General features: G+C 41.8%; 1 protein-coding gene across 2 annotated transcripts in view; it reads right to left on the bottom strand.

The window, feature by feature from the left end:
• Positions 1-18,698: 18,698 nt before the first annotated feature.
• The window catches only part of supt7l (SPT7 like, STAGA complex subunit gamma), a 31,662-nt gene continuing 30,130 nt past the window's right edge, over positions 18,699-20,230 (bottom strand). For both annotated transcript variants that reach the window (XM_060933180.1, XM_060933179.1), the window contains exon 5: positions 18,699-19,064. In XM_060933180.1, the coding sequence (XP_060789163.1) occupies positions 18,802-19,064 (263 nt within the window). In that variant the 3' untranslated portion in view covers positions 18,699-18,801. The remainder of the gene's footprint in view (positions 19,065-20,230) is intronic.

The following is a 20,230-nucleotide window of genomic DNA, read 5'->3' as shown; positions in this document are numbered from 1 at the left end:
GTTAGATATATCACTTTATCAACTATTTAAACAGAAATAGCTAAAAGAATATAGGTCCCCCACCCCAATACCTCCTTTTCTACACTCCAGCCCAGTTGGTGGCGGTAATGCACCTTTCCTTGCCACCATCGCCACAGGCTTGCTCATTGGGGATAGATTAGGGATAAAATTAGCTCGTGTTTTAAGTCATTCAAATTTTGTAAAGCTGCTTTGCGACAATGCTTATTGTTAAAAGCGCTATACAAATAAACTTGACTTGACCTTTAAGTTCGTTTGCCAACCGCCAAAAAACCCTAAAGAACAACTACAAAATGGCGGAGTGTGTTGCTGAACCAACCGAGGATGAAATAAAAACTCTCCTTGAAAACAAAACACCAAAAAATTAGTCTGGCTAACGCAACTTCAAAGCTCTGCGAGCATTTGGTCTGGCAAAGATATTAAGCCCAACCATTTCCCAAAGTGCATGGTTGACCCGCCTCCCTGAAATGCCTCAGTTTGCTACTGGTCGAAGCCAGAAAAGGCTGTGACGAAGCTTAAACCAATCACATCACTCTTTCCTCTGACGTATGTGACACGACGGAAACTGCTTGAGTAACAGGAAGAAGATAAATACCTCCAGGGCTGCTCTTTGCTACGTTTTCAATGAGAACTTCCCGTTGAATGCTTTCAATACAGCATCTACCGCTGTGTCAAAGGCTTGCCGCTGCTCCATGTTCGTAATGTTTCTAGTGAATGAAGCGCTTCCGGCATAGATTCTGTAAGCAATCTATGGCTTCCGGTCGCAGTTCTACTACGTCAGTGCCTTGAACACGCCTCTACCCAGGGCCGTTGGAGATGCTCAAAGTTGATTGGCTTCCGATTTTTCGGGAGCTTGGAAGAGCTGTAGATAGCTTGCCTTGCCAGATTAAGCTCGCAACAGGCCCTCGTGTTGCGTCACACTTAGGATGGGCGGGCCCAGGCTACCAAAAAATACAAAAAAGCAACAAAATATGGAGTAAAAGCATTTGATTTTAAGAACGTATGTTTTTTTAAATTTTTTTTCAATAACTATTATTATTGCATTTTCACAAATTGCTCCTGTCGTTTCTGCAGTTTATTTACATTCTAAGCGAAAATTATTCTGTCAGACATTTTGTATAAAGTTTTCATTTATCCAATTTGCAAAAAATAAAAATGCTCGATTTCTCAAAATCCAGTGAATGTGGATTTCTCAATCTCATCGTACATGGCTTATAGCCGACTCGGCGCTGCGCACCTCGTCAGCTATCAGCTCATGTACAACTCGATTTCGTGGAATAACTTTAAAATATTGGTGTAAAGAAGGCTTCAATATTCTGGCTTTAGTGATTTACAGTGAGCCAAATAAAGCCAGCAGGAAGCCGTGCCAGTGTGTATTTTTACACTGCGAGTCAGTGTTCCACAACCAGAGGCGTGATGTGTCACAACAGAGCATCAGGATCGAGGGTGATATATCTATGCATCGGAAATATGAAGACCCCGAGAATACCGGTGTTGCTTTCAAATCAGTGGAGGATTTGTTAGCTGTGCACATTTATACCACTCTTCAAGCACAAGCAACATTGCTGAGCATCATATGGAACATGTAATCACTTCTGTTAAATAATTCATGTTCAAGGGGAAGTAACAGCCTCAATATATGTCATGTATTTGCGTCCTTTAGCCAAGCCGACTTTAAGGGAAAAAATATTCTGTCACAGAAAACTGTGCTTGCAAACAGAGAGAGAGAGAGAGAGAGAGAGGTAACAAGAAAGAAAGGAGTGGAGACTCATGCAAGCAGCATGTTTTGTGCAATCAGAAATATGTTGGAGGAGGAAGTACCGTAGGCAGAAAGGGGTACAGCCCTTAGATGCTGTAGACCAGGGCAATTCAATTAGTTCGTAATGAGGGCAAGTCCATGAAAAATATCCCAAATGAGGGGCCTGAGAAATACCACTTGAAATATGAGTAATCACATTAACAGCTACAGATACAGTAAAGTACAACAACATAGGAGTTCTAATATATATTGTATTTTGTAATTGCATAACAACATCGGTGCATTGTATTATTTTAAGACAAAGGCCAAAGCCTTTCTACATTCAAATGGCATGTTAGGAAATCAGTCCAGGTGAGCCAGATCACTTTTAGAATTTCACTCATTTAACTCAGACTAACAATGATGCTTGAAAGTTTGTGAACCCTTTAGAATTTTCTATATTTCTGCATAAATATGACCTAAAACATCATCAGATTTTCACACAAGTCCTAAAAGTAGATAAAGAGAACCCAGTTAAACACATCAGACAAAAATATTATACTTGGTCATTTATTTATTGAGAAAAATGATCCAATATTACATATCTGTGAGTGGCAAAAGTATGTGAACCTTTGCTTTCAGTATCTGGTGTGACCCCCTTGTGCAGCAATAACTGCAACTAAACGTTTACAGTAACTGTTGATCAGTCCTGCACACCGGCTTGGAGGAATTTTAGCCCATTCCTCCGTACAGAACAGCTTCAACTCTGGGATGTTGGTGGGTTTCCTGACATGAACTGCTCGCTTCAGGTCCTTCCACAACATTTCGATTGGATTAAGGTCAGGACTTTGACTTGGCCATTCCAAAACATTAACTTTATTCTTCTTTAACCATTCTTTGGTAGAACGACTTGTGTGCTTAGGGTCGTTGTCTTGCTGCATGACCCACCTTCTCTTGAGATTCAGTTCATGGACAGATGTCCTGACATTTTCCTTTAGAATTGGCTGGTATAATTCAGAATTCATTGTTCCATCAATGATGGCAAGCCGTCCTGGCCCAGATGCAGCAAAACAGACCCAAACCACGATACTACCACCACCATGTTTCACAGATGGGATAAGGTTCTTATGCTGGAATGCAGTGTTTTCCTTTCTCCAAACATAACGCTTCTCATTTAAACCAAAAAGTTCTATTTTGGTCTCATCCGTCCACAAAACATTTTTCCAATAGCCTTCTGGCTTCTCCATGTGATTTTTAGCAAGCTGCAGATGAGCAGCAATGTTCTTTTTGGAGAGCAGTGGCTTTCTCCTTGCAACCCTGCCATGCACACCACTGTTGTTCAGTGTTCTCCTGATGGTGGACTCATGAACATTAACATTAGCCTTCAGTTGCTTAGAAGTTACCCTGGGGTCCTGTGACCTCACTGACTATTACACGCCTTGCTCTTGGAGTGATCTTTGTTGGTCGACCACTCCTGGGGAGGGTAACAATGGTCTTGAATTTCCTCCATTTGTACACAATCTGTCTGACTGTGGATTGGTGGAATTCAAACTCTTTAGAGATGGTTTTGTAACCTTTTCCAGCCTGATGAGCATCAACAACGCTTTTTCTGAGGTCCTCAGAAATCTCCTTTGTTCGTGCCATGATACACTTCCACAAACATGTGTTGTGAAGACCAGACTTTGATAGATCCCTGTTCTTTAAATAAAACAGGGTGCCCACTCACACCTGATTGTCATCCCATTGATTGAAAACACCTGACTCTAATTTCACGTTCAAATTAACTGCTAATCCTAGAGGTTCACTTACTTTTGCCACTCACAGATATGTAATATTGGATCATTTTCCTCAATAAATAAATGACCAAGTATAATATTTTTGTCTCATTTGTTTAACTGGGTTCTCTTTATCTACTTTTAGGACTTGTGTGAAAATCTGATGATGTTTTAGGTCATATTTATGCAGAAATATAGAAAATTCTAAAGGGTTCACAAGCTTTCAAGCACCACTGTAATTGCATACAACTGTACCAACAAAAAACAAAAAGACAAGTGACCCAGAGGAAAATATTACTGCTTACAACAGTCTTGTCTTTGTCTCACAGAAATAAATGAGATCTTACTGAATTCTGGAGTGGGTTTCCCGAAAGCATCTTAAGGACAAGAGTGTCTAGAATTACCTCCTAAGATCCATCTCCAAGCTAACGTGGTTTTCCCAAACAACTTCGTAGCCCAAGTAGTCCTTTAGTTTGCTCTGAAGTTATGAGAGACCTGGACCACTCGTTCAAAACAAAGAGCAACTCGCTTCACAGCCGAATACACAGAATGAGATGCGCTGCTGAGGGAATCTCACAGTCATGTCGCATTGATATCGCCACATTTTAATCAAATGTAACTCAATTAGGCAAGCAATTAACTAATTTAGTGTCATAAATGAGACACATTTCTGCATCCCTAACATTGTGTGTATGCGAGAGAGAGACAGAGAGAGAGAGAGAGAGAGAGGTTTTGATCTGTGTGTAGTGTGTACCTAAGGAGGTTGAATTGACCTCCATCCATCCATCCATCCATCCATCCATTACCTCTAGCCGGTTTATCCTGTCCTACAGGGTCACAGGCAAGCTGGAGCCTATCCCAGCTGACTATGGGCGAGAGGCGGGGTACACCCTGGACAAGTCGCCAGGTCATCACAGGGCTGACACATAGACACAGACAACCATTCACACTCACATTCACACCTACGGTCAATTTAGAGTCACCAGTTAACCTAAACTGCATGTCTTTGGACTGTGGGGGAAACCGGAGCACCCAGAGGAAACCCACACGGACACAAGGACAGCATGCAAACCCAACACAGAAAGGCCCTCGTCAGCCGCTGGGCTCAAACCCAGGACCTTCTTGCTGTGAGGTGACAGCGGTAACCACTACACCACCATGCCGCTGAATTGACCTCTTTATTTATTTATTTATTTATTTATTTGGAGGTCAATTCAACCTCCTTTGGTACACTCTACACACAGATCAAAACTTCTCTCTCTCTCATAAGGGAGAACATTGCCCACTTGGCATTGTGGATAACAGTTGAAATAATCTTGACTGTGTGATCGGGGGGTAACAGTGAAATGAGTGAGCACGGGGAACACATTTACTTAATTATTTAGCTTATTATTTGCTCATTCTTTTGTTTGAACATTTGTTCATTTAATTAAAAACACACTTGGAATAAAAAAAAATTGCCCAAAAACATTAAATAGTTTCATTAATTAATTACCACATTATCTATGGAATGCTTCTAGATGATACTATATATTCTCTTATTTTAATCACTTTATATTTCATTAGATTTTGGTTAAAAATGAATACCATGTGACCTTATCAACTGGATTTAGCAACTACTTATGCCTTCAGCAACGACAGTACGATTTCCTTTAGCAACTACTAATGCCTATATCGGGGACACGCACTGCAAAGACGCTCTTCGTCCTGTTGCTCTTTAGACCCCTTCTTATGAGTGAGTTCGGGAAAACCACATACAGAGACAACATTCATTGCTTGAGAGAGTCTCTGAACTCTCTCTTTAGCCCTAAAGGTCAACGTTATCGGGAAACCCACCCCTGATCTCTTTCTCCTAAAACCCATTTAGGAGCAAAAGAATAACAGAAGAGTGTTTTAAGATCTTAAATTGAACTTAACTGGGGCGGCACGGTGGTGTAGTGGTTAGCGCTGTCGCCTCACAGCAAGAAGGTCCGGGTTCGAGCCCCGTGGCCAGCGAGGGCCTTTCTGTGCGGAGTTTGCATGTTCTCCCCGTGTCCACGTGGGTTTCCTCCGGGTGCTCCGGTTTCCCCCACAGTCCAAAGACATGCAGGTTAGGTTAACTGGTGACTCTAAATTGACCGTAGGTGTGAATGTGAGTGTGAATGGTTGTCTGTGTCTCTGTGTCAGCCCTGTGATGACCTGGCGACTTGTCCAGGGTGTACCCCGCCTTTCGCCCGTAGTCAGCTGGGATAGGCTCCAGCTTGCCTGCGACCCTGTAGAACAGGATAAAGCAGCTAGAGATAATGAGATAAGATGAGATTAACTTAACTGGGTTTTGATAATAGACTGTTTCTTAGGAGTTTAAATTAAGAAGTAATGTTATGAAACGTTGGCCAGATCTTACTGAATTCTGACTTGTTTCTCCTTATCATTATCATTATAAAGGCATTTCACCTGACAAACACAAACTCATCATTAAGTAGTAAAACCCTTAGAATGCCATATGGTACGTAAATGCTAGTATGTCTGTTTTATTTTGAAAAATAGCGGGAAATATGTTTTAGCCAGGGTGGCACGGTGGTGTAGTGGTTAGCGCTGTCGCCTCACAGCAAGAAGGTCCGGGTTCGAGCCCCGTGGCCGGCGAGGGTCTTTCTGTGCGGAGTTTGCATGTTCTCCCCGTGTCCACGTGGGTTTCCTCCGGGTGCTCCGGTTTCCCCCACAGTCCAAAGACATGCAGGTTAGGTTAACTGGTGACTCTAAATTGACTGTAGGTGTGAATGTGAGTGTGAATGGTTGTCTGTGTCTATGTGTCAGCCCTGTGATGACCTGGCGACTTGTCCAGGGTGTACCCCGCCTTTCGCCCGTAGTCAGCTGGGATAGGCTCCAGCTTGCCTGCGACCCTGTAGAACAGGATAAAGCGGCTAGAGATGATGAGATGAGATGAGATGAGATGAGATGTTTTAGCCAAACAGAAGTCTGTGTTTCAAACAAAAAAAGTAATTTTTTCCTTTAGGAGAAAAAGAGAGGGAGTGAAAAAGAGATTGAGCTCAATTTAAGAGTCGATTTGTTTCTGAACGACAAAGATAAGCCTGTTGGAAGAAGCAACATTTTCTTCTGGGGAATTATATGCCAACATATCAGTGCAGTGTTTTATCAAGACAAAGTAATTCTATTGAAATTGCATCAGACGTTTCAAAAAATCAACCAACATCTAATTGCCATCTAATGAGAAATATGACATTTTTTCAATTTTGCAAGAGCAGTGAACTGAGGTGTATATGTGATCAGGGCAATACGCATACAGTGGTGCAGATTCTGGGTAGTGAGGGATGTGCGATTATTAGTTTTAATGGCATTCATGTGTGAGAAGGACGATTTGCATGTGTAAGTACTGCCAGACATTGTGAGGATAAAAAAAGCAAGACCCCTTGAATGAGGGGATTTCTCGTGGCTGATATCATGAGTCCAAAACTTTTCAGAACCTGCCAGCTGTAATGACTGTCGTAGGTCATCTGATGACTAAATGTCAGTGAGTTTGAGTTGTAAAGACGTTTCATTTAATGATGATACCAGCTCCTCTGCTTTCGATGCAAACTCTCCATCAACATTCACACAGAAAGGGTCCTTCTTTGTCCATCCACTGTTGAATTGCCTGTTTTCTGTGTCAACTTTGTGCTTTTTTAAAGTAGAAAGAGACATTTTGTCTAACTAACGTGCTAACATGCTAGCAAGAACAGAAGAGCGGAAACGCAAGAGCGGAGAGCAGTGCATGCATCTGGACATGGGTCGGGGGGTGGGGGGTTTTACAATACTTAAAGGGCTGGTACAAATTGCCTCACGGGCCGGCCCCGGCCCAAGGGCTGCCAATTGAATAGCCCGGCTGTAGACGGAGACATTTGAATTCGTGTTGGTCTCAGAAAGAAGAATGTCAAGGTCAAAAACATCACACCCCTGTCCTACCATGCCGGCTGTCCCTTTTACACAGATGTTGATTCTGGCTCTGTTACTACCAATCGTTCCAGCTCAGAGGTGGAACAATACAGACCCCACCATTCCACATTCAGATGCTTTATACAGAACCTGAGGTGGATTAAAGGCCTAAGATTTCCACCTTGCACAGGCTGTGTAAACGGGGCTTTTAACATAAGCTCAGGATTGAACCAGGGACCCTAGAACTTTGGGACAACCATGCCCCCCAATGTTCTGTCGATATTTATTAAATAATTTTGCATATCCAATCACTATGCAGGAAAAAGCCTTCTGTATATCCATTAAATATCTGTTGTTAATGCAGGAATAAATTGTACCTATATCTCCAGAGAATACAGCACCCATACTTTTTGCCTTAATTTTAATTTTAAAGGGGTGCCTACTTTAGATCTTAATAACATACATAAAGCTTTTTTGGTACTACAGCGTCACTGTGCCTTTGCATAGTGGCTCATTTGCATAGCCACGTGCTGATATGGGAGTTTTGTTTCCATCATATGCGCTCATGTAGTATTTAAATGAATGTGATCTGAACGCACTATAAAGGTCATCTCATCTCATCTCATTATCTCTAGCCGCTTTATCCTGTTCTACAGGGTCGCAGGCAAGCTGGAGCCTATCCCAGCTGACTACGGGCAAAAGGCGGGGTACACCCTGAACAAGTCGCCAGGTCATCACAGGGCTGACACATAGACACAGACAACCATTCACACTCACATTCACACCTACGCTCAATTTAGAGTCACCAGTTAACCTAACCTGCATGTCTTTGGACTGTGGGGGAAACCGGAGCACCCGGAGGAAACCCACGCGGACACGGGGAGAACATGCAAACTCCACACAGAAAGGCCCTCGCCAGCCACTGTGCTCGAACCCGGACCTTATTGCTGTGAGGCGACAGCATTAATAATCTATAATGGGATGTTCAACCTAATTGGTCAGGTACGCATGTATTTTTGGCCATATTGTGTAGCTATGAGGCAGCAAACTCTTTGTAACAGTTGTATGAAAGAAGCTCTTCTGGAAAGTGACTCACAAAATGCAGCATCCAAACTTCACCAAGTCTAATTGGAATCAAGTGTTCTGGTCAAATACCAGCAAAGATTTTTGCCCATGAAAAGCACTGGCATGAAAAAATGTGGATACTGGATGACTGGATACAAGCCACGATAACCACTGAAATATACTGGTGGCTCACTGATGAATTTGTGTTTGGTGGTCCAGGGGTTCTTATTAAAATTGATGGCGTCATGAACATTACCAAGATAGCCAAAAACCTGGTTGACTCTGTTAGTAGGTTACAACCTGGCTGAATCTCATCTCATTATCTCTAGCCGCTTTATCCTGTCCTACAGGGTCGCAGGCAAGCTGGAGCCTATCCCAGCTGACTACGGGCGAAAGGCGGGGTACACCCTGGACAAGTCGCCAGGTCATCACAGGGCTGACACATAGACACAGACAACCATTCACACTCACATTCACACCTACGCTCAATTTAGAGTCACCAGTTAACCTAACCTGCATGTCTTTGGACTGTGGGGGAAACCGGAGCACCCGGAGGAAACCCACGTGGACACGGGGAGAACATGCAAACTCCGCACAGAAAGGCCCTCGCCGGCCACGGGGCTCGAACCCGGACCTTCTTGCTGTGAGGCGACAGCGCTAACCACTACACCACCGTGCCGCCCACTATAAAGGTCATTTCACCACCATTTCAAACATACAGTAAAAACACAATCAATCTTCTTATGTCATCTCAACAAAGAAAGCAAGAGACAGCAGTAGATAAGTTAATGAATAAGCTGCAGACTCAATACGCACACAAGAGAGCCTTTTGGCCAATTAGTTTTAAGAGTCTTCGAGTGCCTGTGTGTTGCTGCTGCCAAGTGATGGATCCAGGATACTTTAGTTTTCTCCACTTAATAAGTGTTTTGCTTGAATTTGAAATTGCAATGTGTCAAGATTGCATTCGTTTTGCTGGCTGCCCGCAGTGCAAAACGCCTGGAGCGCAGTGATGAGCTCAGTTTACTTTGGCATCAAGAGAAACCACCCAAACTACACGAGAACTGCAGATTGACAGAAATAAAAAGATGCCTACAGAAAATCATTTTCCTCCTGGAGATTCAATAGTTTGGTTTGTTTATAACCTATGAGAAAAAAAGATCAGAGCAGTCAGACTCAAGAAGACAAATGCTTCCTAAAGTGAAACGTCTGCTGAGATAAAACCCTTTCAACACGTTTTCTTGTGCAACACATTCTCAGTCGCACAGGTGGCAGAATCGAATGCATTTATGAGGTTTTGGTGAAGACTTTCCAAATTCAGTGGGTTTTCTCCTACGGGAAAACTACAGGAAACATCTCACATCCAAAACACTACCTTCTGAAATGGGAAAAGGGAGGGAGAAACTGCTTGTCGAATTATCATTAAAAACTCATGGTACCGTATGTGCATTTGATCAGTTCCCGTAGATGCCTGGAGGGTGTAAGTAAGCTCAGTCTTCGATCTGTACACAAATAGTCAGAAATGAAGGTAAGATGTTTATGATACTAGAACAATATCTTATACTATACTGAATTATACCACATTATACTTAATTCTGATTGGTCATAAGGTGTTGACTGATTTTATGTAAAAGTATCTCTGATCATTTCAGCTGCAAGACAAATCATAGGTTTATATTAATGCATTCGTTATCCATATTATTGTTTCTATGACAACAACTAATTCACAGGGACTTGTTTGCTGGATGCTTCATATAATTGAAGATTAAAAATAAACAGATTTTTTTAAAAAAAAACATATGATTACAATTCTTAATACGGTGACGTTTTTTGTGACGAGACACTGATTTAACATTTCCGGTATGTAAAGGGTCTCCAGTGCCAGTGCTTTGGAAAGCTGTTCATTTTTCTTTTCAGACACAGGAGAGTCTTCAGGAGAGAGAGGACACTGCACTTATTAACTTTAAGAGAAAGAAATACAACAAGTGATAACAGGAACTAGCTTTGTGGACTTTCAACAACATTAACCATAACTATAAATGGATAAAATATAGGATGTGTCATTCTTTAATCAATAAAAATTTTAATCATTGGCAAATTGCTGTAGAATAAGAGGAATAAAACATTCCAGCACATGCTGTTGTAAGAAAACTATCAACTTTTGGGGTGGTAAAAGTATCTCCTTTTAGTATCAGGCTCCATCACAGCACCCTGTTGTCAATTCATCTCATCTCATTATCTGTAGCCGCTTTATCCTGTTCTACAGGGTCGCAGGCAAGCTGGAGCCTATCCCAGCTGACAATGGGCGAAAGGCGGGGTACACCCTGGACAAGTCGCCAGGTCATCACAGAGCTGACACATTGACACCGACAACCATTCACACTCACATTCACACCTACGGTCAATTTAGAGTCACCAGTTAACCTAACCTGCATGTCTTTGGACTGTGGGGGAAACCGGAGCACCCGGAGGAAACCCACACGGACACGGGGAGAACATGCAAACTCCGCACAGAAAGGCCCTCGCCAGCCACGGGGCTCGATCCCGGACCTTTTTGCTGTGAGGCGACAGCGCTAACCACTACACCACCGTGCCGCCCGGGGTATAATATGTCTCCTTTAAATATGTCGTGTCCACATGAATTCGCTCTCAGAGCGCACAACGCACATCGTGGACTGCTACTCACGTTGCAGCACCGCACTCAAGCTCATTAGAACTAATTGCCATGCACCTGTTCCTGATTAGAGCACAATCACAGCGTACACTTATAAGGACTCACAGTAACACACAGAAATTGCGAAGTATACGCTCTGTACCCTGTACATTTCCAAGCCTTTGTTTAGTGCATCACTTTCCTGGTTTTGACTCATGTTTGGGTTTTTGGACTTTATCTTTGATATTGCCGCTCATAACCTGTCTGTGCCTTACCGTACTTGACCACTGCTTGGTATTTTGACCATGATGTTGCATGACGTTTTGGAACTGTTTACCAGTGTGTTTGCAAGTAAATCTTCCTGCACTGACATCCATCTACTGCCCGTTATAGGACAAAATACACTCTGTATTTTTTTTTTACTTGCATAATTCAGCTTTCATTTGCTAAAACAAATTTTTGCAGCCGGCGGCACGGTGGTGTGGTGGTTAGTGCTGTCGCCTCACAGCAAGAAGGTCCTGGGTTCGAGCCCTGTAGCTGGCGAGGGCCTTTCTGTGCGGAGTTTGCATGTTCTCCCCGTGTCCGCGTGGGTTTCCTCCGGGTGCTCCGGTTTCCCCCACAGTCCAAAGACATGCAGGTTAGGTTAACTGGTGACTCTAAATTGAGCGTAGGTATGAATGTGAGTGTGAATGGTTGTCTGTGTCTATGTGTCAGCCCTGTGATGACCTGGCGACTTGTCCAGGGTGTGCCCCGCCTTTCGCCCGTAGTCAGCTGGGATAGGCTCCAGCTTGCCTGCGACCCTGTAGAACAGGATAAAGCGGCTAGAGATAATGAGATGAGAAATTTTTGCAGCCCCTTTTGGTATTACAGTATTACAGAGCATATCCAATTTTTTTTTTTTTGGGGGGGGTCCCTTTTTTTCATTCAAATATGATGGCATGACCAAAAAAAAAAGAATACATGAAAAAGACATTTTACAAAATTTTAATACTTTTGTTTATCTTAAAATATTATACACATGTTTTAAATAGCTATGTATCTTACTTGCAGTGCTGATGTAACACCTGTAAAACCTACCACATGAAATGTCATCATCATTTTCTTCTCCCTTGTCCAGCACTGTTGCCAGGTCGGGGTCCATGTGGACCTTATTGATCCACGTTATATTAACTGGAGCATAGGGTTTTTGTTTGTTTGTTTGTTTGTTTGTTTGTTTGTTTTACATCAGATGCCCTTCCTGCTGCAACCCTCCCATTTCTGGGCTTGGGAAACAACCATTCAAACCCATGGACAATTTGGACTGTGGGGGAAACCAGAGCACCTGGAGGAAACCCACACAGACACGGGGAGAACATGCAAACTCCACACAGAAAGGCCCCCATTGGCCACTGGACTTGAACCCAGAACCTTCTTGCTATGAGGTTGTAGTGCTAACCACTACACCACCATGCCACCCCTACCACATGAAAAGTCTTCATTTTATTTTGCAATACATATTAAAACCTGTACACTTACAGGTGTGGTCAGAAGTTTACATACAGTGACAGGAATGTCATCTTGGATATGAATGTCATGGCAATATTTGGGCTTTCAGTCATTTCTCTGAACTGTTCTTTTTCTGTGGCAGAATGATTGTACAGCATACAGCTTTAATTAAACAAAAACACTAGAATTTGGTGCACAAGTTTTAATTTTCTTTGGGTTTTCTGAAATCAACACAGGGTCAAAATTATACATACAGGGTCAAAAACTTACATACACTCACTTAGATTATTAATTCAGAGGTGCTGAAACTTCCAAAATGTTTCTTATCTTGCCAAGGCCGAAGTCTCTTAACTTCCTGTTAGTGATCATGATTGACTACAGCTGGTAGCTTCTCTGTGCCTTCATAAAAAGGGTTTGTTTACAGCACTCATTGGCTTGACCAACACACAGTAAAATGGGAAAGTCCGAGGAGCTCAGTGCAGATCTGAGAAAGAGGATCGCAGATATACACAACTCAGGAATGTCTCTTAGAGCTATTTCTAAACAACTGCAAATTCCAAGATCAGTTCAAACAATTGTATCCAAGTTATTGTGAGGTGTAGTCACTTTGCCAAGCCACTTTGCTTCAAGAAAACCCAAACTGTCACCCTCAGCTGAAAGGAAATTGGTTTGGATGGTCAGAAACAACCTGGGAACCACCATGGCACAGCCCTGCCATGAACTGGAAGCTGATGGATCACTGTCTACAGTTCAGATCACCATGGACTTAGAGGCTGCTATCCAAGAAATAACCCCCTGCTCCAAAATTGACACCTTCAAGCTTAACTAAAGTTTAAAGCTGACTTCAACCCTATTGAAAATATATGGACCGCGCTTATAAGTCGAGTCCATGCCAAGAAAAAAAAATTAATTGAACTCTACCAGTTCTACCATGAAGAGTTGTGAAATAACCAGCCAGAATTCTGCCGGAAGCTTGTTCATGGTAAACAAAAATGTTTGGTCAAGGTGAATCTTGCGAAGACATTTTACCCAAATATTAGGTGTGCTATATATATATAATTTTGACCCTGTGTTGATTTCAGAAAACTCAAAGAAAATTTAAACTTGTGCACCAAATTATAGTGTTTTTGTTTAATTAAAGCTGTATGCTGTACAATCATTCTGCCACAGAAAAAGAGAAATGACTGAAAGCCCAAATATTGCCGTGACATTCATATCCAAGATGACATTCATGTCACTGTATGTAAACTTCTGAAACTGTCCCACCAAATTGAAATTCAGCTGCAGTTGTGCAGACAAGAATCCTCACTGTGAATGACCCAGATTTGATAAAAATCATACATGTGGAGCCACGTGGTAAACCCATTGTTGTAATTCCCACTGCTATCTTACTGTAAGGGTGACCATAGCCTGAAGATTAGGCTGCCTTGAGCCCAAAGGGTCACCGGTTTCATTCCCTGGACCGGCAGAAAAAATGTGGGAGGAGTGAATGAACAGCACTTACGCCTCCCTCTGTATCATGGCTGTAGTGCCTTTGAGCAAGCCACCTAACCCCGACTGCTCCCTGGGCGCTGTGGCATAGCATGTACCGTATGTGCGTGTGCTCATTGCTCACTTGTGTGTGCATGAGCGTGTGTTCACTGGGTCAGATGGGTTAAATGCCGAGGAGGAATTTCACTGTGCTCTCGTGTACATGTGACAAAATAAAGGCTTCTTCTCTTCTATCTAATATTGCTGAAGACAGATTGTAAATGAGATCCATGAGTGTACTGTGCACTCACCAGATGCAGAGTGACGTAAACCTGATGTTAACCAGTGAACAAATTACTTAGTTCAGCAAAGCCAGGTGGACGGAGTGAAAACCAAGCGAGAATAACAAGCCCTGTTTATCTCATTGAACCACAGAGTGAGCTGGCAAGGAGAGCGAAATACTTGTCTCCAGGTGTTGTCGCTTACAAGACGGAAAATTGGTTTTGTTTCCTTCCTTTGTGTTATTCTTGGGTTTGGGTTTTTTTGTTTTGTTTTTTCATCAGAAAGATGCAGGTATTTGTGAGGCCCCTGGAGGGTAATTAGCCCACCATGTCTTCTTTTTTTATCAAAAAAAGCTGTAAAGAAATTGCAGCTTCAGAATGAAGACGGACAGTTCAGACACACTGAATGAATCGTTCCACATGTTTATACAGAATCACTGCTGGTTCACAAAGCAGGAGGTTCAATACCAGGCACAAGCAAGAAGAATACCAAACACCTGCACTGAACTAGTGTGGCTCAACACTGCCCCCTGCTGTTAATCAGAATGGGGATGATATACTCCTCCAGGAGTTCCACTCAATCAACTGCACTGGGTAAAATCTCCCAGTAAAGGGGCTGCATTGTTACTTGTTTATTCAGTTTTTGTGACGGTGCTCCGTACAGTGCTACATGCTCTTGTTGACATTTTCAGAGCTTCCCAGCAGCACTACTCATCTCACAACTATTTAGTAATTTATAACACAACCGTTGCATTTTACCATGACTGTTTTCCTGTTTTCAGAGTGCCTTTGAATATTACATTTTGGGGGCACGGCCACTTGCTGTGTTTCTGGTTCTGGTTTATTTCCCAGTAGGAATTTGCCATTGTCCCTTTCTCCAGGAACATTCAGCATTCTGAATCCACCTTCATTTTCTCATCTCATCTCATCTCATTATCTCTAGCCGCTTTATCCTTCTACAGGGTCGCAGGCAAGCTGGAGCCTATCCCAGCTGACTACGGGCGAAAGGCGGGGTACACCCTGGACAAGTCGCCAGGTCATCACAGGGCTGACACATAGACACAGACAACCATTCACACTCACATTCACACCTACGCTCAATTTAGAGTCACCAGTTAACCTAACCTGCATGTCTTTGGGCTGTGGGGGAAACCGGAGCACCCGGAGGAAACCCACGCGGACACGGGGAGAACATGCAAACTCCACACAGAAAGGCCCTCGCCGGCCCCGGGGCTCGAACCCAGGACCTTCTTGCTGTGAGGCGACAGCGCTAACCACTACACCACCGTGCCGCCCACCTTCATTTTCTTTAACTGTATTTTTCATTGCAGTGTGCAATGCAAGTCTGTGTATGCACATTACCCTGCATGCACTGCTATGAATTGGAAATGACACCAAGCAATACCAAGAAAAATTTGCGTTCTATGTCCAAAGTCACAGGCAGCCATTTTCTACATACAGTACCAGTTTGGACACACCTTCTAATTTAATGTTTTTTTCTTTACTTTTATTAATTAAAGGACACTTTATGTCTTAAAGTGATGGGTGTCGTTTCTTTTTACGTAGTTGAGCCGTTCTTGACATAATATGGATTACTACAGTTGTCGATTTACTGTCTTTTTATTATTAGCTCATCCGGTCGATAGACGAAGAGCTTATGCCATTATGCGTCGTCTGTCGTCCATCCAGCGTCGTCCACATTTCACGCTTCTTCTCTCTCAATTCTTCACCGATTTTTATTCTTTTTGGCAGGAAGGTAGGTCTGCCTGGGGTGCATAGAGCTTCCACCCAAATTTGCACAATTGCAATTAATAATGAAGATATGCAGTAATTAATCCCTAACGAGCAGTTTCCACACATCACTTCTTCTCTCTCAATTCTTCACCGATTTTGATTCTTTCTGGCATGAAGGTAGGGGTACCTACAGTAGGGTGCATAAAACTTCGACCCAGATTTGCTTCATTACAATTATTATTATTGAAGTTATGTACTAATTAAGCCTTAATGTTCAACAGCAGTTCAACAAAAATTGCTTCTTCTCGGTCAATTCCTTGCGGTTTTGGATTCCTTCTGGCAAACGGGTCGGTATTCCTAGAGTGGATATAGCATCTATGTATAGTTTGTATATAGTGTATATAGCTTGCAACATTTATTGCGCAAGTTGGCCCACTTTAGATCGTTCCTTCTGGACTAGACGGGGCCAGAGTGAGCTACGCCGTCATTGATGGTCTCGTTTACTATTTGATGGTCTTGTATCAAAACCCTCAGGGACACATGGCTCACACAAGGAACTGTAACATCCTAATTGCAAACTGGAAAGATTTTCAATGCACCAGCAAAGCTCCATTTGTTACAGTCCATGGGCCACACCAGATATTGGTACCACTTGGGGTGAATAAACCCAAGTGGTACTAAAATGTTAATCGGGTTAATACAATTACATTAATATGTGATAGCTTTCCTACAGTGGTAGCTTTCTCACTTTTTTTCCTTTTTATCCTATAGTGTCATTACATAATGCACTTTGATATTGTGCTATGTCCAAAACACATTGGCTCTCAACTCATTGACCCATGAGGAAGGACATTTAAGTTATTATACAGCACCAGAGCCAAATAAATGCATTTGATCTGTTGTTTGTGCTTTTTTGGTTGGATAAAATTATGATAGTGTATTTCCTTTCAGTTTTTTGATGAAAATTTGAATGAAAGATCGACTAAGTTTAATTTCAGGTGGTTTGATGGCATTGCAGGTATGACAGCATCACAATCTGACTTGGTTATGTAAGTTTCTACAGTAATTAAGGTTAACTGAGTTTTTAAGACATTCGTAGTGCACATTTGTCCCTGGATAAAATGCTACCATATACGGTACAGTAACACTACAACTATACAGTCTGTTTAAGTGGAAAACGATATAATTGTAGGATTTATAATCAGGGTTTATTATCATGGTATTAAAGTGGATTCGTTTATCCACAATCTTTCTTTAAGCTCATATGAGAATACAAATGTATTGGCACTCAAAAAGACAAAGCCTACTGATTACGCCAATATATTCGGCAAGTTTTTAGTAACAATTAAGTTATTCCACGAAATCGAGTCGTACATGAGCTGGTAGCCTATAATCCATGTACGACGAGTTTGAGTGGAATAACTGTTTTATTCTATCCACATTCACTGGATTTTGAGAAACAGAGCATTTTTATTTTTTGCAAATTTGATAAATGAAAACTTCCGACAAAATCATTTCCGCTTAAAATGTAAAAAAACCTGTGAAATGACGAGCAATTTGTGAAAAATGTGATAATTCTTGATTAATTTGTTTTCGAGTAGTTTTTATGTCATCCTCGGTTGGCTCAGCAACACGCTCTGCCATTTTGTTTTTCTTCTTCTTTAGGTTTTTTTTTTTTGGCGGTTGGCAAAACCAACTTAATGGTGCATTACCGCCACCAACTGGGCTGGAGTGTGGAACAGGCGCTGGGGAGATGTACATGTTATAAACTCTGATTGGCTACTCTACTACTAGGATATCAGCTCATATACCACAAGTAGAGAAAAACAAAAATGGTGGAGCGCATCAACTCAGATATCACTTTATCAAGTATTTAAAAGAAACAGAAATGGCTAAAAGGAAATATATAAAATATTTACCTGTGAACATAGCATCAGAAGATACATGTTCACAGGTAAATATACATTTTTTTCCTTTTAGCCATTTCTGTTTCTTTTAAATACTTGATAAAAAGTGATATATCTGACTTGATGCACTCCACCATTTTGTTTTTCTCTACTCATGGTATATGAGCTGATATTCTAGTAGTCAAGTAGCCAATCAGAGCACACAATTGCTCATATGCAGTGAATGCGGATAGGATAATAACCAACATACCATCAACACCAGTTGATCATTGCTGGTAATCTGGGATGTTGGTGTATGTGGGTGGATGTTTAACCTCAGCGGTATTCCTTGTGCAGGTGGCTCAGACATAATAATCTGCTTCCACTGTGACAACTGAAAATGTTCAGGGCTGGAACAGGAATTTTAATAGCCTGTATTTAATATGCAGATTTGTGTGTGCTGTAATTAATTTGCTATTATCCCGTGATTGATGTACCTGTACATCCTAAAGCAAACACCACCGATAATTATTCCCCATGAGGTAATTCCCGTCTCGCTCCATTACAATAAACAGATGCTTGTTTTTCACATCCCGAACAACATAACCATGTGACAAAGTAAACACATAAAACATGACCAGGAGCCATTTGTTAGAGAATACTCTCTTCGTGTCACATAAACAGTCGTTTTAACATAACCTCGATTTATTTCCACTGGCACTAATACAAAATCAAACCATATCTCTGATCACAATCATCATGATTGTGTAACAAGTCTTTAAACATGTAGTTATACTTTGCGCATTCGTTTCTTCGGCCGCTGGTTGAAAGGGGAGGTGCCTATCAGAGAGTCCGGAGAGTGAGAGCCATAGCTGGCGTCCGAGCCGCCGGGAGATGGAGCTGTTCCAGCGTCGCTCATGGTGGACATCGGGCCCTCCTCAAAGACATCGCTTGTGAGAACGCCATGACCTGAAACCTGGCCCTCCTCACTGTCCTGCGGCTCCATTTTTACCTGCTGCAGCTGCCACAAGGGGGAGCCATTTCCTGTTGCACCTGATACAGATATCAGATCAGAAAGAAAACACCAAATAAAATCATGTCTTATTTAAGCCTGCATAGTGTATCAGTTAATACTAATTATTAATTACGGTGACAGGACTGGAATATGCATGCTCAATGTACGCTATATGCACAACACCTCTGACTAGTTAGCTCATTACCTAGGTAGCGTTGGTTGGTTGGTTTGTTTGTCGGTTTGTCTGTTAGCAACATTACGGAAAACGTTATGAACAGATTGCTCTGAAACTTTATCCAGAGGTGTGACTGGGCACAAGTAACAATCCATTAAAATTTTGGCGGTGATCCGGATCACCTTCTGGAGCCCGGATTTTTTAAAAGGATTCTTGGCGGAGGTCTGCGCTCTCCGAGTGCTTTTCTAGTTTTAGTGTGTTCTTGTGAGCATCTCGACCAGTTATGTCACAACAAGGGTTCAGCGATTAGTTTTTATATCCAGGAAGGAATATTGTACACACAATACACAGCCAGGAAGCTTTAACACAGTATCTTACCCCTATTATTCAAACATACTTTTGTTTATGCTGTTAAAATACCGGCAATATTTTTGAACACACTGTATACGTATAAAATTGTGTGTAAAGCATTTACATATGGGATTGGTTCTATACTCATGAGCCGATTCATGATATTGGCTTCACAGTTCGATTTTCCCACAATATTTTTGAAAAAATATTAAGTGAAGAAAATTTTATGACAAAAAAAAAAACTTTATTTTCCTCTTCTTTATAAACTTAGATAAAAAAACCCTTAATTTTCTTAATAACCAACAATAATTATTTCCCTACATTTGTAAAGGTTGGAGTAAAATATAATAGCCTACTAACTAAAATATTCCTTTTATTAAAAATGAAATGTTAATAACAAATACTTTCTTCATAAACATTTCTGAACATTTACTACTTCCATTTCTCATCTCTTTAGCTTTCAGCAATCTACTCTGATTTCTTGTTGAATGTATTTGTAGTCAATCGCACAACAGCTCTTTCCTATTCTAGCTTTGTTTTCGCAGTATTAGAGCTGTGTTACATCTGCCTATGGTGAAGTCATGTATATTTCCGCTATTGTGCATTATTAGGCTGATGATATACGGGGCAACTTTGTAGGCAACATTGCTGGGCAACTGCGCTTCGACACTTTCCCAC

This window comes from Neoarius graeffei, chromosome 11, assembly GCF_027579695.1.
Source record: "Neoarius graeffei isolate fNeoGra1 chromosome 11, fNeoGra1.pri, whole genome shotgun sequence".
Classification (NCBI taxonomy): Eukaryota; Metazoa; Chordata; class Actinopteri; order Siluriformes; family Ariidae; genus Neoarius; species Neoarius graeffei.
Note: the sequence above shows the minus strand (reverse complement) of the source record. Positions and strands in the feature narration are given on the sequence as shown.